The sequence below is a fragment of the Zingiber officinale genome, chromosome 1B, assembly GCF_018446385.1.
Source record: "Zingiber officinale cultivar Zhangliang chromosome 1B, Zo_v1.1, whole genome shotgun sequence".
Taxonomy (NCBI): domain Eukaryota; kingdom Viridiplantae; phylum Streptophyta; class Magnoliopsida; order Zingiberales; family Zingiberaceae; genus Zingiber; species Zingiber officinale.
In genome coordinates, this window is record NC_055986.1 from 145,072,292 (window position 1) to 145,089,809 (window position 17,518).

A 17,518-nucleotide genomic window follows, 5' to 3' on the forward strand; every position below is an offset into this window, starting at 1 on the left:
AACTTCCAATCAAAAAACAGGTACGCTGGGGAACTCGATAAATAGACAGGAAGAAACCAAATTTTGTTCAGTAGCATTTGGTGTCTCCGTCCATTCAACAATATATATATCTTCTTCTTTTGAAAAAAATAATAATATTATGTCTGTTTTAGAATTTTTTTTAATGGAAGGTCCATTAAGTCTTTAAAATAAAAATAAGTAAAGCAATGATGTTTAAATGATAGATACAAGAAATTAATTTTGACAAAGGAAAATTATAGAAGAGTGTCAATTCAGTAGATCCGATCAAATTCGAATTGAATTAGAATTTTTTAAAAAAAAATCTATTTTGAATTTGACCTAAACCTAAATTTGATTAATTCAATCAATCCGAATAATTTGAAAACTCAATTTAAAAGAATTTTTAATTATTTTTTCTATAATTTTTTATTTTTATCTCGATTTTTTATCATTATTATATTAATATTAATATTAATATTAATAATATAATAAAAATATTTTAATTTTTAAAATACAATTTAATTTAATCTAAAAAAACTTACTAAATTTTAAATTTGAGTTAATCAGAACCCTAATCTGAACTTGACTAAAAAATTTTCAATCTAAAAACTTTTCAATCTGAATTTGACCTAAATCTAAAATACCCAACTTGACTCTGATTTTTTTTTTGGATCATTTTAGAGTGGATTATCAGATTGAGTTTATTTTTACTTAAGACCTCATAGTTCTGTAATTATTTAAAATGAAATCTTTGTTTTTCTAGAAAAGCTGTTGTTAAATCAAAAGTTTTAATATAGTTGTTTATGCTTTTTTCCATTTAAATCAAATCAGGCACACGGATGATGCCAAGGCCGAACCCGAACAAAGGACGCACCCAAGTGCTTCGTTCTTCGTGCTCCACTCGCTCGAAGCCATGGCAGCTATCGGGTGGTACGGCCCTCTCATCGATCTCTCGCGGGTGGTATCGCACGTCGACGATCTCGTTCAGCTTCTCGTATTCGTCCGCGATTCGCAACCCGTCGTCCTACAGGTCCATCGCTTTCTCTTCCATTCTCTCCCATCCTAAATATCAGATTTTTCTTGTCTGCACTAGTAACAGAGTTAATTATTAACTTGATCTGATAGTGATACTCTATTAGGATTGCATACCCTGCCTTAAATTGACGGCGATGCCACTTGATTAACTCGATATTGCAACTAAACTAAATTTCTCCATTCTATTTTTTTTTTTCGGTTTGCCGATTACAATATGCTTAAGGTCCTCTGGTATTGTTTCTGTGCTTTAGAAATCTAACACTTCAAATGGAGGAACGCTGCTGAAGACTAAACTTCAGGTCAGCGATGATACAAGATCAATTTTTTCTGTTTCTCTCTGGCCAAAGCATATGGGATCAGTCATCGCTGCTGGTGATGTAGTACTGTTGCAAAGTGAGATTATTTTTTCCATTAAATTTGTTCTCTCTCTTCTTTGTAATTTTGATCAGATGTGTTGTAGATACTTTTTTTCTTGCAAACTTTGAGTGTCTATTGATCATTTCGAGATGGTTTGCTGAAAATAGTGGGAGGAGTGTTCATCCCACTCCACGATTATTGCTTAGATTACAACCAGGCAACAAAACCTTAATTGAATAGACTCCAACTATGCAAGATTACTTATTGGCTTGTAATCTTTCATTCAACAGTCTAACTTATGTATATAGTATATCTGTAAAATCTTTAGAAGTTCTGAAAGTCAATGCCTCTGATTATTTTGCAATTCATGTAGCTCTAAAGAAATAAATTTAAAGCATCTACGTTGCTAACAGTTGCCAGGATTTAATTATGCATGTTGAGTGTTGTATCGTGAATAGTGAAATAATAGACTGATACTAGGATAGAGCATAGTGAAAATTGTATGACCTACAATACCTATGGCAGCTCGTTTTCACCTGAATGGCTGCCAATTAATTGCTTTCTATCACTATAAAAACAGATATAATCATACATGATTTTGTTACAGTGAGATCATTAAATACTTCTTCAATTCATGTGTTTTCATACGTCAAGTTGGTTGTTTTAGACGCTTAATATATTGATCTACTATTGATTAGTATTCCAACAAATAGAGATTCTCCTCATGAATCCAGATGTGAAGATCGTAAAATATAGAGATGTTTTGGAAGCTACAACCGTACAGGTTTCTTTGCTGCATGTTTTGCTGCATTCTCGAGAGTTAAATGCCTTTGAAGGTACATATCTTTGACCTTATCTCATTTTATTTTTTGAAGTTCTTTCTAAGATCCTTGTATAAACTAGGGATTGCAAAAAATTACAGCGGAAATTGGAAAAGCTGTTCTTTGTGTGACCTTGTGACCAAGTCTCAGTTCATGAAAAGAGTTACTTTTCTTGCAAGGACTAGGATGCATATTATTATTCCTTTGACCTCTTGTTGGCAGAGGCCTTATGTGCTAGGCTTCCTGATGGTCAATAGACTCGCATCATTTGCCAATCATCACTTGCTTCCACTTGATGAACGCAACAGTTATCTATCATTATCATTATGGATCTTGATCATGTCAAATAGAGAACTTTTTTGTCTATTTTCAACTTGGACACTGAAATCCCACCTAAGTCAGCAAAGGCAAGGTAATTCATCTTGGTTTCTTGACTCCTAGAAACCGAATTGCTGTTAGTGTTGGGACACTCCGGAGCTAGGGGGGATGAATAGCTCGTCTCACTCGCTCGCTTGCTTCGTAGATGTTGATTTTGCAGCGGATAAACTCCAAGCAAGCTCCCAATGCTAACAAGAGGATTTACTTAGTATCCACCTCAAAATGAGGTGACTAATCCAAGGATCCGCACACAAGCATACTTTCCACTATCAAAAACACTCCTTCTCGGAACAATCTGGAGGTGGAGAAACCTCGTACAACTCAAACAATAAGATGCAATTCGAAACAAGAAATAAATAGAGGAATACAAATGAAAAATCTCTTCTTGCTTGATCTCTCGTTGATGAAGATGCCTCTGACCAGTTGGAAAATGAAACAACACTTATCTTTTAAGCTCGAAGTCCGGCGAAAAGTAGTGGAGAAGAAATCGTGTAAGCACACTTTTTGGTTTGAACCTCGTCGTCGCCTTATACTCTGTGATCTTTACTCTGTGATCTAGGGCTTCCAATCGATTGGCATGTAAGATCTGAGAAATTCCAGCCGTCCAAAAGTCGCAACCTGTGTAACGGTCATCTCTCAATCGATTTACATGATGTATGTAGGACATGACATAATATTTTTATTTTTCATAACAATTATGAATGCAAATTAATGATGTCATGACATATGATGGACAAACAATTATGACAATTTAGCATAAATAATATAACTAGATTATCTATCTAAGTATTCTTATTCTTAAACCAATTGCTAAACTTAAGAATAGTCCTAATTTGCCCCTTTCCTTTCAAGAAAGTGTCAAAAACCCAACTTAGCATTTCTTTTGCCTTTATCCGTATTGTGCAAATTTAATTAGGTTGATTAAGTCCAAATCTTCAAATTTTGACATATTTTACTCTTCCAACAAAAGTAACCAATTAGACCTTCTCATTTTCAAGGAGTACAACTACCTTGAAAAGTCCTCTAAGTGTCAACTTCTTTAAGGTTATGTTAGCTACCCTTTCAATTAAAGTTGACACTCTCTAGACCCATCTAGGTGTAGAGAACACACTCTTAGGAACCCAAAATTGATTGGTACTCCTTGGATGTTCTAGGTATTCACTGGGGATAACTTCCCTTCATACCTTTCTAATCACCTTCCTAGGCTTCTTAGAAGCCCTTCTAGACTCTTCTAGGTCAACTCTAGGGATAACTTCCCTTATGACCTTCTTAGTAGCCTTCTTACACTTCTTAGAAGCCTTAGTCACGTTGGTCTTTTCAAGGTTAATTTTAGGGATGACCTCCCTTGTAATCTTAACTTGACTCCTAGACTTAGGGTTAGTTCGATAACTATATGGAATTCTATGGTATGGAACCTCATTCTTCTTGGCTTTAGTTTTGTATCTCAAACCTCTATGACCATTGAATGGTTCTTCCTTATCTATTCTTAGGTTTTGTCCATTTTGCCCCCTAAAGATATTCTCCATTCTTTTTAGGGTCTTTTCGAATTTATCAAACCTTGACCTCATGGCTTGATTTTCCATTCTTAAATCCTTAGATGTGGATTTTTCTAGATTTCTTTTGGCATTTCTATTTCTAGGCCTATATCCAAGATCCTTAGAATTATTGTCTAAATTATTATTTACCTTCCTAACCTTAGGTGAGGTAGTCTTAGCATGATATGCCACATGTTTTTCTTTAACCCTTACCATGTCTCCTATTTTCATGATAAATTACATTAAAATGATAAAGATTTGAACTAGCATATTTTTTATCATGACTCAAAGGAATTTGTTCAATAAATAATACCTTGGATTTGCTCTTGAGAGCTCTCCTTGAGCTGAGATTCCTCCTTTATTCTTGGTCGGTTTCTTCCCCTTAGGACATTGACTTCGATAATGTCTTTGATTGTAAGAGAAGCACACAATGTGCTTCTTGCCTTTACGTACCACGGAATCGACCTCCTTTGGCTTCTCCTTAGCCTTGAGTGCCACTTGACCCTTCTTCTTGGTCAACTTAGGACACTTACTTTTGTAGTGTCCTCTTTCCCTACACTAAAAGCATATAATGTGATTTTTATTATTACAATTTGAAATTTTTATACCTTCACATGTAGGGATGACACTTAATCCTCCATTTGATTATGCTTGACTTGTGGAGGTGGCATCATCTTCCTCTCCATTTGACTCGGAAGTAGAAGTCTCTTCTTGCTCTAGTGTCAATAAATGACGCTCCTCCTCAATCCTAGAGGTGGAGGCCTCTTCATTTTCATCCTCATGCACATGAAACAAGGAGTACACTCTTTTGCCTTTGTCTTCGTACTCTCTTGTGGATGACTCTTCTTCACTTATTTCCTCTTCAGATGTTGAGCATCTCTCAACCTCCAAATCTCTTTCTTCTTCTTCTTGATCCAATAAATTGTCCTCTTTGGATTTTTTCTTAATTTGGTGTAGTGGAGGGTTCTTCGTGGATTCTTACCAACTTGCTCCAAAGTTCCTTAGCATCTTGATAATCCCCAAATTTATATATGATGTTGCTTGGCAATAAATTGACCAATAATTTGGTCACTTTGTCGTTAGCCTCGCTTCTTAGCATTTACTCCTTGCTCCAATTACTTTTCTTGAGAATTTTGCCTTTTGAATCTGTTAGAGCTTCAAAGTCTTCCATTAGAGCAAACCATTGCTCTATCTCCATCATGAAGAAGTTTTCGATTCTTGATTTTCAAGAATCGAAGCTTGTAGATGTGAATGGTCAAGACATCCTTGTGTCGAATCCGAGTCCATCTCGGAAATCCATCTTGAAGTTGAGCTCCTTTTTGATGATAGCCTTTAGCTTATTGAAATTAGGGCTTCAACTTCTTCTTCTTCCTTTAGCTCGTTGCCCTTTCCGGCGACGAGTCCGGTGAAGAGTGGCCTAGCTCTGATACCACTTATTGGGACATTCCAGAGCTAGAGAGGTGGTGAATAGCTCGTCTCACTTGCTCGCTTGCTTTATAGATGTTGATTTTGCAACGGATAAACTCTAAGCAAACTCTCAATGCTAACAAGAGGATTTACTTGGTATCCACCTCTAGGTGAGGTGACTAATCCAAAGATCTACACACGAGCACACTCTCCACTATCAAAAACACTCCTTCTCGGAACAATCCGGAGGTGGAGGAGAAATCGCGTAAGCACACTTTTTTATTTGAACCTCACCGTCACCTTTATACTCCATGATCTAGGGCTCCTAATCAATTGTCACGTTAGATCTGAGTAATCCCAGTCATCCAAAAGTCGCAACTTGTGTAATGGTCATCTCCCAATCGATCGACCCATCGATTGGGAGCATCTGGATCGATCAGCTGATCAATCTAGTGTGCTTCTGTGTTCTCACAGAAGACCCCGGAATCGATTGACCAATCGTTTTCAATTTCCTCGCATCATCACGAGAAACACAGCTTCAATCGATCGACTGATCGATTGGGAAGCATACTGTGCTCTTTGCACGAGCGGCCTCCAATCGATCAGCTGATTAATTAGCGTAGCAGCTGATCGATTGGGCTATCCTTGCTCTCGAAACTCTCCTAAACGATCAACTGATCGATTGGACGCTGATTCAATCGATCAGCTGATCGATTGACCAACCCTTATTTGACTAACTAAATTTAGGGGTTCGAATCCCAACATCCGGTCAAGCATGATCTGTTGGAACCCCTCATGCCTAACATCTGGTCAACCTTGACTTCATCACCAAGTGTCCGGTTAATCTTTTGACCTATTTGGACTTTTCTCCTGGTGCCAAAGTGTCCGGTCAACTTTGACCAACTTGGACTTACCGTCTTATGCCAAGTGTCCGGTCCTCTATGACCCACTTGGACTTCCAAATACCAGGTATCCAGTCAACCTTAACCCACCTAGATCCTAGCTTCACTTACTAGGACTTTTGACCTGACTTCACTTGCTAGGATTTCCAACACCTAGCTTCACTCACTAGGATTTTCACATGACTTCACTTACCAGAATTTCCCAACTGGCTAGTTTCACTCATCAGGATTTTCCATCACTTAGCTTCATTTATTAGGATTTTCCATCTGTCCAGCTTCCCTCATTGGGGCTTTCCACACCAGGTGTCCAGTCAACACTGATCCACTTGGATTTTCATCTTCTCCCAACCTTCTCGTTGGACTTGCACTTGTCTAACCTCCAGTTAGAACTTCCCAGTCAAATATTTGGTCAACCTTGACCTATTTGAATCCTAGTCAAACTTTGACCATCAATCTCCATATGGACAAATGCACCTGTAATTTTCATATATTGTCAAAGATCAAAACTCAAACATCATGACTCAAGTTGAGCCAACTCAAGCTTAGTCAAACTGGTCAACTTTGACCAAAATTGCATTAAAAATTGGTATCAGAGCATGTAGATAACTCTTGGAAGATTACTCTCATGTTAAGGGGGAGAATGAAGGAAACTTTCATTTATGCTTTGGCATTAAGAAGAAGTCGAGACTATGGAATTAACCTAACTTAAACGTATTGTCAAACATCAAAAAGGGGGAGATTGCTAATGAAATTTCCCCTAGGTCAAGATTGGCCAGTTTGACTAAGCTTGAGTTGGCTCAAGCTTTAGTCGTGATATTTGAGTTTTGATGTTTAACAATATATGGAGATTACTAGTGCATTTGTCCATATGGAGATTGATGGTCAAAATTTGACCAGGAGTCAAATAGGTCAAGGTTGACCAGATATTTGACTGGGAAGTTCTAACTGGAGGTTAGACAAGGGCAAGTCCAACGGGAAGGTTGGGAGAAGATGAAAATCCAAGTGGATTAGTGTTCACCGGACACTTGGTATGGAAAGCCCCGATGAGTGAAGCCGGACATATGGAAAATCCTAGTAAGTGAAGCTAGGTGATGGAAAGTCTCGATGAGTGAAGCCAGCCAGTTAGGAAATTCTGGTAAGTGAAGTCATGTGAAAATCTCAGTGAGTGAAGCTAGATGTTGGAAATCTTGGTGAGTGAAGCTAGGTCAAAAGTCCTAGTAAGTGAAGTCAGGCAGTGGAAATCCAGGTGGGTTAAGATTGACCGGACACCTGGTGTTTGGAAGTCCAAGTGGGTCAAACGATTGACCAGACACTTGGTGACGAAGTCCTAGCAGGTCAAGGTTAATCAGATGTTAGACATGAGGACAACAGGTCATGCTTGACTGGATGTTGGGATTCGAAACCCTAGACTTGAGTTAGTCAAGTAATCAACTGATCGATTGAACCAGCGCCCAATCGATCAGTTGATCATTTATGAGAGTTTTGCGAGCAAGGATAACCCAATCGATCAGCTGGTCGATTGAAGGCCGCTCACACGAAGAGCACAGTGTTCTCCCTAATTGATCAATCGATCGATTGGGGCTAGGTTTCTCGCGATGACGTGCAGAAACCAAAATCGATTGGTCAACCGATTCCAGGGTCTTCTGTGAGAGCACAGAATCGATCAACCAATCGATTCAGATGCTTCAAATCGATTGAGAGATGATCGTTACACGGGTTGTGATTTTTGGATGGCTAGAATTGCTCAGATCTTACATGGCAATCGATTGGGAGCCCTAGATCGCAGAGTATAAAGGCGATAGTGAGGTTCAAACGAAAAAGTGTGCTTACACGATTTCCTCTCCACTACTGTTCCCCGTACTTCGAGCTTGGAAGATAAGTGTTGTTGCACTTTCCAACTGGTCCAGAGGTATCTTCATCAACAAGAGATCAAGTAAGAAGAGGTTTTCATTTGTATTCCTCTATTTACTTCTTTTTTCGAGTTGTATCTTGTTGTTTGAGTTGTACGAGGTTTCTCCACCTCCAGATTCCGAGAAGGAGTGTTTTTGATAGTGGAGAGTGTGTTCGTGTGTGGATCATTGAATTAGTCACCTCATCTTGAGGAGAATACCAAGTAAATCCTCTTGTTAGCATTACTAGCTTGTTTAGAGTTTATCCGCTACAAATCAACATCTACGAAATAATTCATCTTGGTTTCTTGACTCCTAGAAACCGAATTGCTGTCAGTTCAATCACCAGCTTGATTTGATCTGAAATTATGAATTGATAAATTTTGTTGATTGCTACCTAAATTCTAGTTAGTTGTTGCATATTTATGTAAAGCAGACTAATTGACTATCTCTACCTACCCTTCTTCTTCCATTAATTGGATACAACATAATAGAAAAGAAACATGGGCAAAAATCAAATGTGCGCCCTTTATTTGTGTTTTTGTCAAATGAGCGCCCCATTTTTTATTAAAGTCAAATGAGTGCCCCCTCTGCACCCCTTTTAAAGTGATCTATCCAAAATACCTTCATATTATTTGATCATTCGGTCGTGTATTGTAGAAGCTAACATCTAGCTTCTTCAACGTGTTGAAGCTAGCAACTAGCTTCTACAATACATTATCTAATCATTTGATTGGTTGCTAACTTCTACAATTGTAGAAGCTAGCATCTAACTTCTACAACGTGTAAAAGCTAATACCTAGCTTCTACAAGATGCTAGCTTCTACACAGTGATTTTATATCATTTTAATTTTAAATTTTTAAGTGATAACCTAATTAAAACAATATTTCTACGAGCAAACCAAACAATGGGGACTCCATGACACTCATTACATTTCAAATGAACATAATCTTATCTTGATCGAGCATATAGAAACTAGCATGTAGCTTTTACAACGTGTAGCAACTACTGGCTAACTTCTACCGTGGGTAGGTTCTATAACAGTGCTAAATGCAAGGATATTTCGGGATAAGGGGGAGCTCATTTTTCTAGAGGGCGCTCATTTGACTTTTTTAGAAAAAGGGGTGCCAAACTAATGTTTCTATTAATTTGGGACGCCCTTTTGATTTTTGCCCAAGAAACATAACATGAGCGGAACTAGCAATTCAGATAGGCCATTGGTCATAACATATCTAAAATTATTGGCTCTATTGATACTGTCTTAAATTCATAGCATTCAACTCATTTCTACTCATGATCATCGATGTGGATATTCTCAACTCTTGTTTTTTCATTGCCTCTGTGAAGGGTTTTCTATGTCCATTGATGTCTCCTGTCATGGATCTCATCCACACATTTTTAACAACTGTGTTGTCATCAAAATCATATTCTTTCTTGCATGCATGGATGAAAACCACATGTAGAAATGAATGGTTATAGATGATGAACCCTCTGCAAAGGGTTCTATCCAGGGGCTCTGCGTAGAAGTTTTGTCTGCACTTCTCCTTCACTTCCTATGAAAATTGAACGTGTCTCAGGTTGGTTAAATATTTTTGAACTATGCACATTAGTAGGTATATTTGAATTTGCAATAATTCCAATCAGAACAATACAACTAATCTGTGTTTCTACATTAAGATTATCTTTATCAAAAAATATGTTTCAAAATTTACTGCATTCAAAAGTTTAGAAAAGAAATGCAACCCTAGAATAGACAAGAACAAAAACTTTGTAACTGGCTCTAATACAATTCTATGAATGTCCAAATTTTCTGTAGCTTTATTCTCCATCTAACTATTTGCTTTGTAGGTGTTGAAGAATGGCAGCCAAACATTAAATTGTTGATTGGGAATACAACAAGAGAAAAATTAAGGAGGGTTGTAGATTGGGTTCAACATACTGAGTCAGCATTACAACATGCCCAACATTTAGATTCTTCTCATGTACTCTCCCTATCTTTCGTCAGCCCGTCTCTTCCACGTAGAGAAGTTGACTGCTTTTCTCTAGATAATTTTGCAAATTCCTAACTTTTCTTCCTGTGATGCTTAACTGATAAGTATTTGGTGGTGTATGATGATGACTTAAAAACAAATCATAGAGTAATTGGGAGATGTTCTGCATATGGAAGACCTACAAGAACCTCAAGTGATAGATTATTTGCATATTTCAGAGCAAATCTATGGAGACATTCAAACCATTGAGATCTAAATTACTTTACCAATGTCAGATATTGCTATATCCTGAGGGTATAATCTATGGCAGATAAGATCTATGCAGTGGACTCTAAATAGTTGGGATTCATGACTTGTGTTGCTATTGTTATATGTACTTATACATTATTATCTATATAAAATTTAATTAGGATATCACCATCTAAATCAAACCTGTTTCTTAAAGTTAAAAAATAAACCATTGTACGCCCCCGGGGCAAGGTTGAGTTGACTAGTGCAGGATAAAGTTGCTACAATAGGGGCAACGGTTCGAATCTCGGCAAAGCCGAGGAAAAAGCCCTCCCCTACACTAGTCAACTATAGCTTGTCGATTTATCTCCTCATAGATGATCGTGGGGCCGACTGTATGGAGCCGATGGGGTGGCGGATTCCACCTTTTGCTACAAAAATAAACCATTGTATGGAGACTTGTTTGAGAGAACCACAAGTAGGAATTAAAGTTTTTTTTTTAATGTGCATCTAGTAGACATGCACTGCAGTTCAAAGGTAAACCAAATGCATTATATAAGTCAACTGAACTTAGGCTTTTCTGAAGGTGATGTCTACTGTTTATATTCCTTCTGCAGTAGTCTATACTAGAGATTAGCTACTGAACAGCTTGAGTTTAGATTCAGTGTTCTTAGGGAACTCAACTTTTGAAGCGTCTGGGTTCTGATCTTACTTTCATTATGAGATAGAGGTTGAAGAGAGAAGCAACAAATTGGAAAGCTCACGAAGAAAATGTCACACAGTGCTGTTCATCAATCTCAGAAGTATCAATCATCAGCAACTCGTCTAATGTAATATTTCATGCTTCAGTTCAAGAAATTCTTTTGCCAGCTACCTGGATATTGACTGGAGTTGAAGACATAATTCTTTCTTACAAGAGTTTGATTAAAATGGTTGATAGTAAAACTCTAGAATTTCTTATTGGCACAGGTTGCAGGCTATGTGGCATTCCAATTGCATCCAGGTTTGTAGCAGTATCTAATAGTTTTCTATTTACCTCAGTAAGAATCTTTTTTTCTCTTCGTTTATTTTTGATAAATAGAATTTTCACAATATTTCTTTGCTGGTTTCTTGCAGAAATTCAATGGACGTAAACAGATTTCCTCTTTACTGTCAAAATACTTCTGACTATATTCACAAAGTTTGCAAAATATATAGACCATTCATGGTGAGGAACTTGGCATCTAATATTTTGCTATGTTTCAAATGTTTGAGACAGATCAGTCTATTATCAATTCAGTTAGAATCTATCCGATAGCCAAATTTATAACACTTCATATAGGGCACTCATAGTTGCTCCCAAACACCCATTTCTGGAAAAAAAAAAAAGGAAGATAGTAATTGTTTTTGGTGATAATAGACTTCATAATATTTATTGCTTTTCCAAAGATGTCTTAAAATTCAATGTTTACTTGACGCTCAAAATAAGATATGCTAAACTATAAGGTTCCTCATTTGTTCTTTACATTGAAGCCATTTTTTGAATACAACTCTAGTGTCATTTTTACTCTCCTTGTCTCTTTATCTGTTTATGCAGCTGTATGTGTGGGACAAGACTGGGCGAATCCCTCTCCTTGTGAAGAACAAGCCTGCAGAAACCTTATTCGGTAACATTACAGCGGAAATGGTGTACGAATGCTATCAAGAAGGAAGTTGGAAACACTTGACTTCTGTGAACGCACCTGATCGATGTGATTCACCGTGTGAAAACCATAAAAAGCAAAAAGAAGATTCAACTCAAACCAGAAAGGACATATATGGTATTTGGTTATGTTTGTTAAAACTGCTGCTTCAACATGAGAAGAACAGTCCATTCCAATTTGAGATTAGCGTGGTAGCCGAGAACAATATTGAATCTAGTCGATTTGAACTGGTTTCCGTGAGAATGCCATGCCATAGAGATGAAGCATCCTCCGCTTAGAATCCTAGCTGACTTAATAATTCCTCTCTTAGTTAACATTTATCGGATTTGTAAGGACCAAAAATGGCTTAAAATTGAGAAACTATTGTGTCATGTTCATTCAACAAACCTTTTTTTTCCCTCATTTCTCTTTCCATCTTTTGTTAGAAGAATCTCCATTTCTGTATAATATGAAACACATCCATAACAAAACTACACTAGAGGGTGCATTTCTCAAACAAACCAAAATTTGATTCTCAAGCAAGGCACACCTCCAGTCCTCTGGTGATGAACTACTAGTGAAGTTGGATGCCAAGACAGCCACCGGACTTCTTGAATTTATTTGGTTAGCGTCTGTCCAGGATTAATTGGATTGTAAAATCAAATCATAAATTAATGGCTCATCATTTTTATTTTTTTATCCTTAAAATTTTCCCTAAGATTTTTCCTCTAGATATCATTTTTCTAAACTAAAATACCTGCTCAGATTTAGGTATGATCTGAGCAGATTATACGTATATACCAACAAATTACAAAGAATGAATGAAGAGCACAAGACAAGCCTAGTGCCGTCGCAACGGGCGCTGCTCCTGCTGCGATGCATGGCGCGTCCGGCTGGTCGAAGCGGCCGTGGAAGTCGAGGGGGCGGTGGAGGCCGAAGTCGAGGGGGTGGTGGAGGCCGAAGCTGAGGTGGCAGTGGAGGACGACGCGGTGGAACAGGTGGAGGCGGAGACGAAGGAAGATTTGCCAGCGGAGATGCGGGAGCCGCCCGGGGTTACGTGGTACCTTCTTGCATGCAAGGACCCCGGAACCCCGGGCATCATCGGCTCCTCCAACGCCGTCCGCTTCTTCGACAGGACGATGACAACGCGCTTCATGTCAGGGCGCAGCTTGGGGTCGGATTGGGTACACAGGAGGCCCACCTCCACGCACAACGCCACCTGCTCCTCGTCGGCGGTGGGCTTCAGAACAGGATCCATCAGCTCCACGCTCCGCCCCTGATTGTAAAGCTTCCAGGCCTGAGATAACGTGAGACATCCAACCGATTAATTAGCTAGAAAATTTTTTCAAATTAGGATCGAGCGGAGGTCAGCGAAGCGTACCCATTCGAGGAGGGAGCCGGCGTCGGGGTCGGGGAAAATGAAGGAGTTGCTCTTGCGGCCGGAGATCAGCTCGAGGACGAGAACGCCGAAGCTGAAGACGTCGGCCTTGGTGGAGAGTTGGCCGCGCATGACATACTCGGGGGCCATGTAGCCGTTGGTGCCGGCGACGCGGGTCTTGACGTAGGTTTCTTCCTCCGGGAACAGACGCGCCATTCCGAAGTCGGCGATCTTGGGCGTCCATCCGTCATCGAGCAGGATGTTGCTGGCCTTGATGTCGCGGTGGATGATGGAGATGTGCGCCGAGTCGTGCAGGTACAGGATCCCCCGTGCTACCCCCACCATCACCTGGAATCGCCGGTTCCAGTCCAGCTCCGTCGACTTCCTCCGCCACTGATCTTCCTCCTGTCCGCCTGCTCGATGGCAATTCAGAAAAACATTTACAAATGTATATTTTAGGACTCCAATTTGCCAAATAAAAAATTGCAGGCTGTTCATTGTCAAAATTAAACAAGGTAGGAAAAAAATGAGTCTTTTAATCCATAAAAGAACAAGATATGAGTATGACGACAGACGAAGAAATGAAATCAAATGGATAATAGTGTGTCATTTTCGTGAAGTCGGTGAATTCATGAGGTTCCTCAGTCCCGTCAAATCAGAAGATCAAAATGTCGTACATAGAAAACAAAATGATAATTTTCTTGCATGAATGACTACTGGCGCAACCACCATTTGGTCGAACTTTGAATATACATAAATTATATTCTAGAGAAGTAATTAGGAAAAGTCAGACTCTAATTATAAGAAAACTAATTGATTAGCTAATTTACTATTAGTCATAATTACTTTTGATTAGTCCCACGGAGATATCCGCTTGCATGACTATAAACTGACTTCATGTTTTACCATCGTCCACTTAACTTGTAACTTAAGATGGACTCTGAGGAGATAATCACCTTTTTATTACGCTAATTACTTTTTGACTAAAATTAATTGATAACCACTAGTCGATTCAAATAGGATCCGATCCATTGTGTCAGGGCAGAGTAGATTAGAAAAGGAATAGTTTGTCAAATCTACTAAAACAACTATGCCTTTGATAAATTAAAAAAATACGATGCACTTGAGTATTGAAAATTGTAAATAATTTTGATAACTTGGAAAACAACTTTCTAAAAACCTGCGCTTTATCCTGGCTGAGAAATGCTACTCGAATATCTATAGTGCTCTTCATTGAATTCACCCAACAACACAGTCAATTTTATAGTTTCTGTAGCATCATCAGAAGTAGAATTTTCTATCTACTAAAAAATGGGGGAAAAAAAAATTTAAAATCTGGAGGAAAGAATCAGAGCAATACATGATCGGCAGAGCCACCGCAGAGGGTCAAGAAACGATGTCTCTACTTGAAAATTAAATCTTTTTTATAATTATGGTGATTTATCGAGATTACTTTTCGATTCGCGTGTCGATCAAGAAAAAGGAAAATGCGCGAGCAAGAAAAAGGGAAATGGCGAAGTACTTACGGGAGAAGAGGAGCCTGTCGAGGCTCTCGTTGGGGACGTACTCGTAGACGAGGAGCATGTCGTCGCCGTGGACGCAGTAGCCGTAGAGGTTCACCACGTTCTTGTGCTGCACCCGCGACAACAGCAACGCCTCGTTCTGGAATTCCCTCGCCCCCTGCCGCGATCCCTTTCCCAGCTGCTTCACCGCCACCTCCCGCCCGTCCTCCAGCCGCCCCTGCGTCTAGCACGTCGACCATCAAAACCCTAATCCCCAATTCGTCATCGCTTCAATCATCGATCTCTTCTAATTACTTTACCTTGAAGACGGGTCCGAACCCCCCTTCACCGAGCTTTTGCTTGGGGCTGAAGTTGTGGGTGGCCGCGACCAGTTTTTCGTACCGGAACGCCTTCTCCTCCTTCGCCGCGATCTTCTCCAAATCCTCCTCTTCCTTCGCCTCTGCAACAACCACAGCAACCTTAAGTACAACACAAGCTCAAAATTCCAGATCGACCAGGAGGAGGAAGAGGCGGAGGAGGTGAAGAAGAAACAAACCTTTGTTTCGACCTCTGAAAATGGACTTCATGAGTCTACTAAAGAATTTCTTGTGTCTCACGATCGTGGACGACGACGGCGGATCGACGGGGGGATATCGCCGGCGGTCGGCGTTTCGATTTGAGACCGACATCAATTCGAGAGTTGGTTTCGACGAGGTGATCGAGGAAGATGGGCCACAACGACTAACCCTGGACGAAGTAGGAAGGCGCTGTGCAAGTCTCGCTCAGCAGAAACTAAAGGTCACTTAAACGTCGACCCACTTATTAACTTGGGGGCCCAAGTTTTGACCATTCATTAGGCTGGTAGATCTTGTGCATTGGTGCTGGCAATCCATACTGATCCCAAAGACGAAAACGAGACCCAAGCCACCTGTCCACGTACCAACCAGTGGATAGTCAGACGTGGCAAATAATAAGAGAAGCAATGACATGTGGATGACGTCAGATAAGCTGAGTCAAACGCCAGACCGCGTCTAATGTGAACTGATATGAATCGCGAGCTTCGAATTGAAAACTTCAACCGTGCACAATCGAATGAATTTAATATATCATATAATTTTACTATAAAAAAATAAATTATATTTAAATGTTCTTGCATTACATGCATGTTGATATCAGTTTAGCTTTCGACGTATAATCATCATTTAATTTTAATTAGGCAAAGTCTCTATTTTAAGATTTAGGCAAAGTCTCTATTTTTGAGATAGATACAAGTTGATATCCAAACGCGTATGATTGAGATAGTTAAGATGTCATAGATACGAAGATTGTTTTAATGTATACAATATATATAGTATAATAACTCGGCCTACATGGAATATGTATAATATTTTAAATACAATGAAAACTTTAAAATAATATTTGTTAAAGATCATCGCTTCTACTTGAACCGTGCCTAAAACCTCAACTCGTGGTTGCAAAAAAAAAAAAAAAATAGAACAAATACAGATATTTAGTTAATTAGAAGACCTAGGATTGAATAGAGATCAAGGTAGCATACTCATTCCAGGACGGAGTTGAGATCGGGTTAACGGTTGAGGGATGGAGTTGAGTTGAGATCGGGTTGAGGGGTGAAGGAGTTGATTCTTGGTGCCGGAGATGAGCTTGAGATCGAGGATGGCAAAGCTCAAGGCATCAACCGTCGAGGAGAGTTGATCCCACACAATGTACTCGATAAGCCTTGATGGGTGCTCAATATCATTAATGGCTATTGATACGGATATAACTTAAGGATCGAGGAATTAAAAGGAAAAAGTGGGATATTTTTATCAAATCACTATTTAGTGTATTAAAAGGAGGAGAAGGCACCATCCCCGCTAAGAAGGAGGAGTTTCCTCCCTCCTTTGACGCTCCTCTCCTCAATGACGTCACCGCCATTCCCCTCTTTTTCTTCCTCCTGTCACCAGCTCCACTGAGGGAGCTTCCTCCTAACGCCACTAGCTAGGACGCGCAGGAGAACCGTCACCTCCTTTCTTCTCCACACTGGCGTCGCCGGGGAGCACCGTCGTCGCCCCAGGAGGCCTTCGGCGTCACCTGCATCGGCCTTCGCCTGAGCTCGTCATCAACGTCGACACCAACGGCCTCCTCTTCCCTCTCCCTCTTCCTCTTCCGTTGACAGCCTTCGTCTCCTCCGGACCGCACCGACGCCAGCCAAAGAGGCACTGCCCCCTCCCCTCACACCACCAACCTCATAGGCTGCCACTATGGCCGAACTTACACCCTCATTGTCAGCTACTGCTGTTGTAGGCCCTACTGTGGCCTATCTAATTGCGTTCCACTTTCGTCATGTTCCACTTCTGTGGTGTTCCGACCTTTGCCCTGATCTAACTTGCGTGTCGTGTTTTGCCTTGTGTGCCGATGTCATACCTCGGCCTA

The 17,518-nt window shown here is 39.8% G+C and overlaps 2 protein-coding genes across 5 annotated transcripts; one reads left to right on the forward strand and one right to left on the reverse strand.

Annotated features, from left to right (window-relative positions):
• The first annotated feature begins 818 nt into the window (after positions 1–818).
• On the forward strand, positions 819–13,031 carry LOC121983422. 3 transcript variants are annotated; one of them, XM_042536341.1, is made up of 7 exons: positions 819–1,030; positions 1,287–1,428; positions 2,091–2,228; positions 10,174–10,307; positions 11,273–11,547; positions 11,661–11,751; positions 12,121–13,031. In XM_042536341.1, the coding sequence occupies exons 1-7, from the start codon at positions 914–916 to the stop codon at positions 12,502–12,504; spliced, it is 1,281 nt and encodes a 426-aa protein (XP_042392275.1). In that variant the 5' UTR covers positions 819–913; the 3' UTR covers positions 12,505–13,031. The 3 variants fall into 3 exon arrangements, with proteins under 3 accessions (XP_042392275.1, XP_042392276.1, XP_042392277.1); XM_042536342.1 differs by having other exon boundaries at positions 2,106–2,228; XM_042536343.1 differs by having other exon boundaries at positions 2,127–2,228.
• LOC121983398 (cold-responsive protein kinase 1-like) lies at positions 12,950–15,879 on the reverse strand. Of its 2 annotated transcripts, none has more exons than XM_042536337.1 (5): positions 15,642–15,879; positions 15,406–15,545; positions 15,110–15,329; positions 13,587–13,996; positions 12,950–13,502 (listed from the first exon to the last, which is right to left on the reverse strand). In XM_042536337.1, exons 1-5 carry the CDS (start codon positions 15,772–15,774, stop codon positions 13,047–13,049), a joined length of 1,359 nt encoding a protein of 452 aa, XP_042392271.1. In that variant the 5' UTR covers positions 15,775–15,879; the 3' UTR covers positions 12,950–13,046. The 2 variants fall into 2 exon arrangements, with proteins under 2 accessions (XP_042392271.1, XP_042392274.1); XM_042536340.1 differs by having other exon boundaries at positions 15,110–15,323; positions 15,642–15,878.
• Between the last annotated feature and the right edge of the window lie 1,639 nt (positions 15,880–17,518).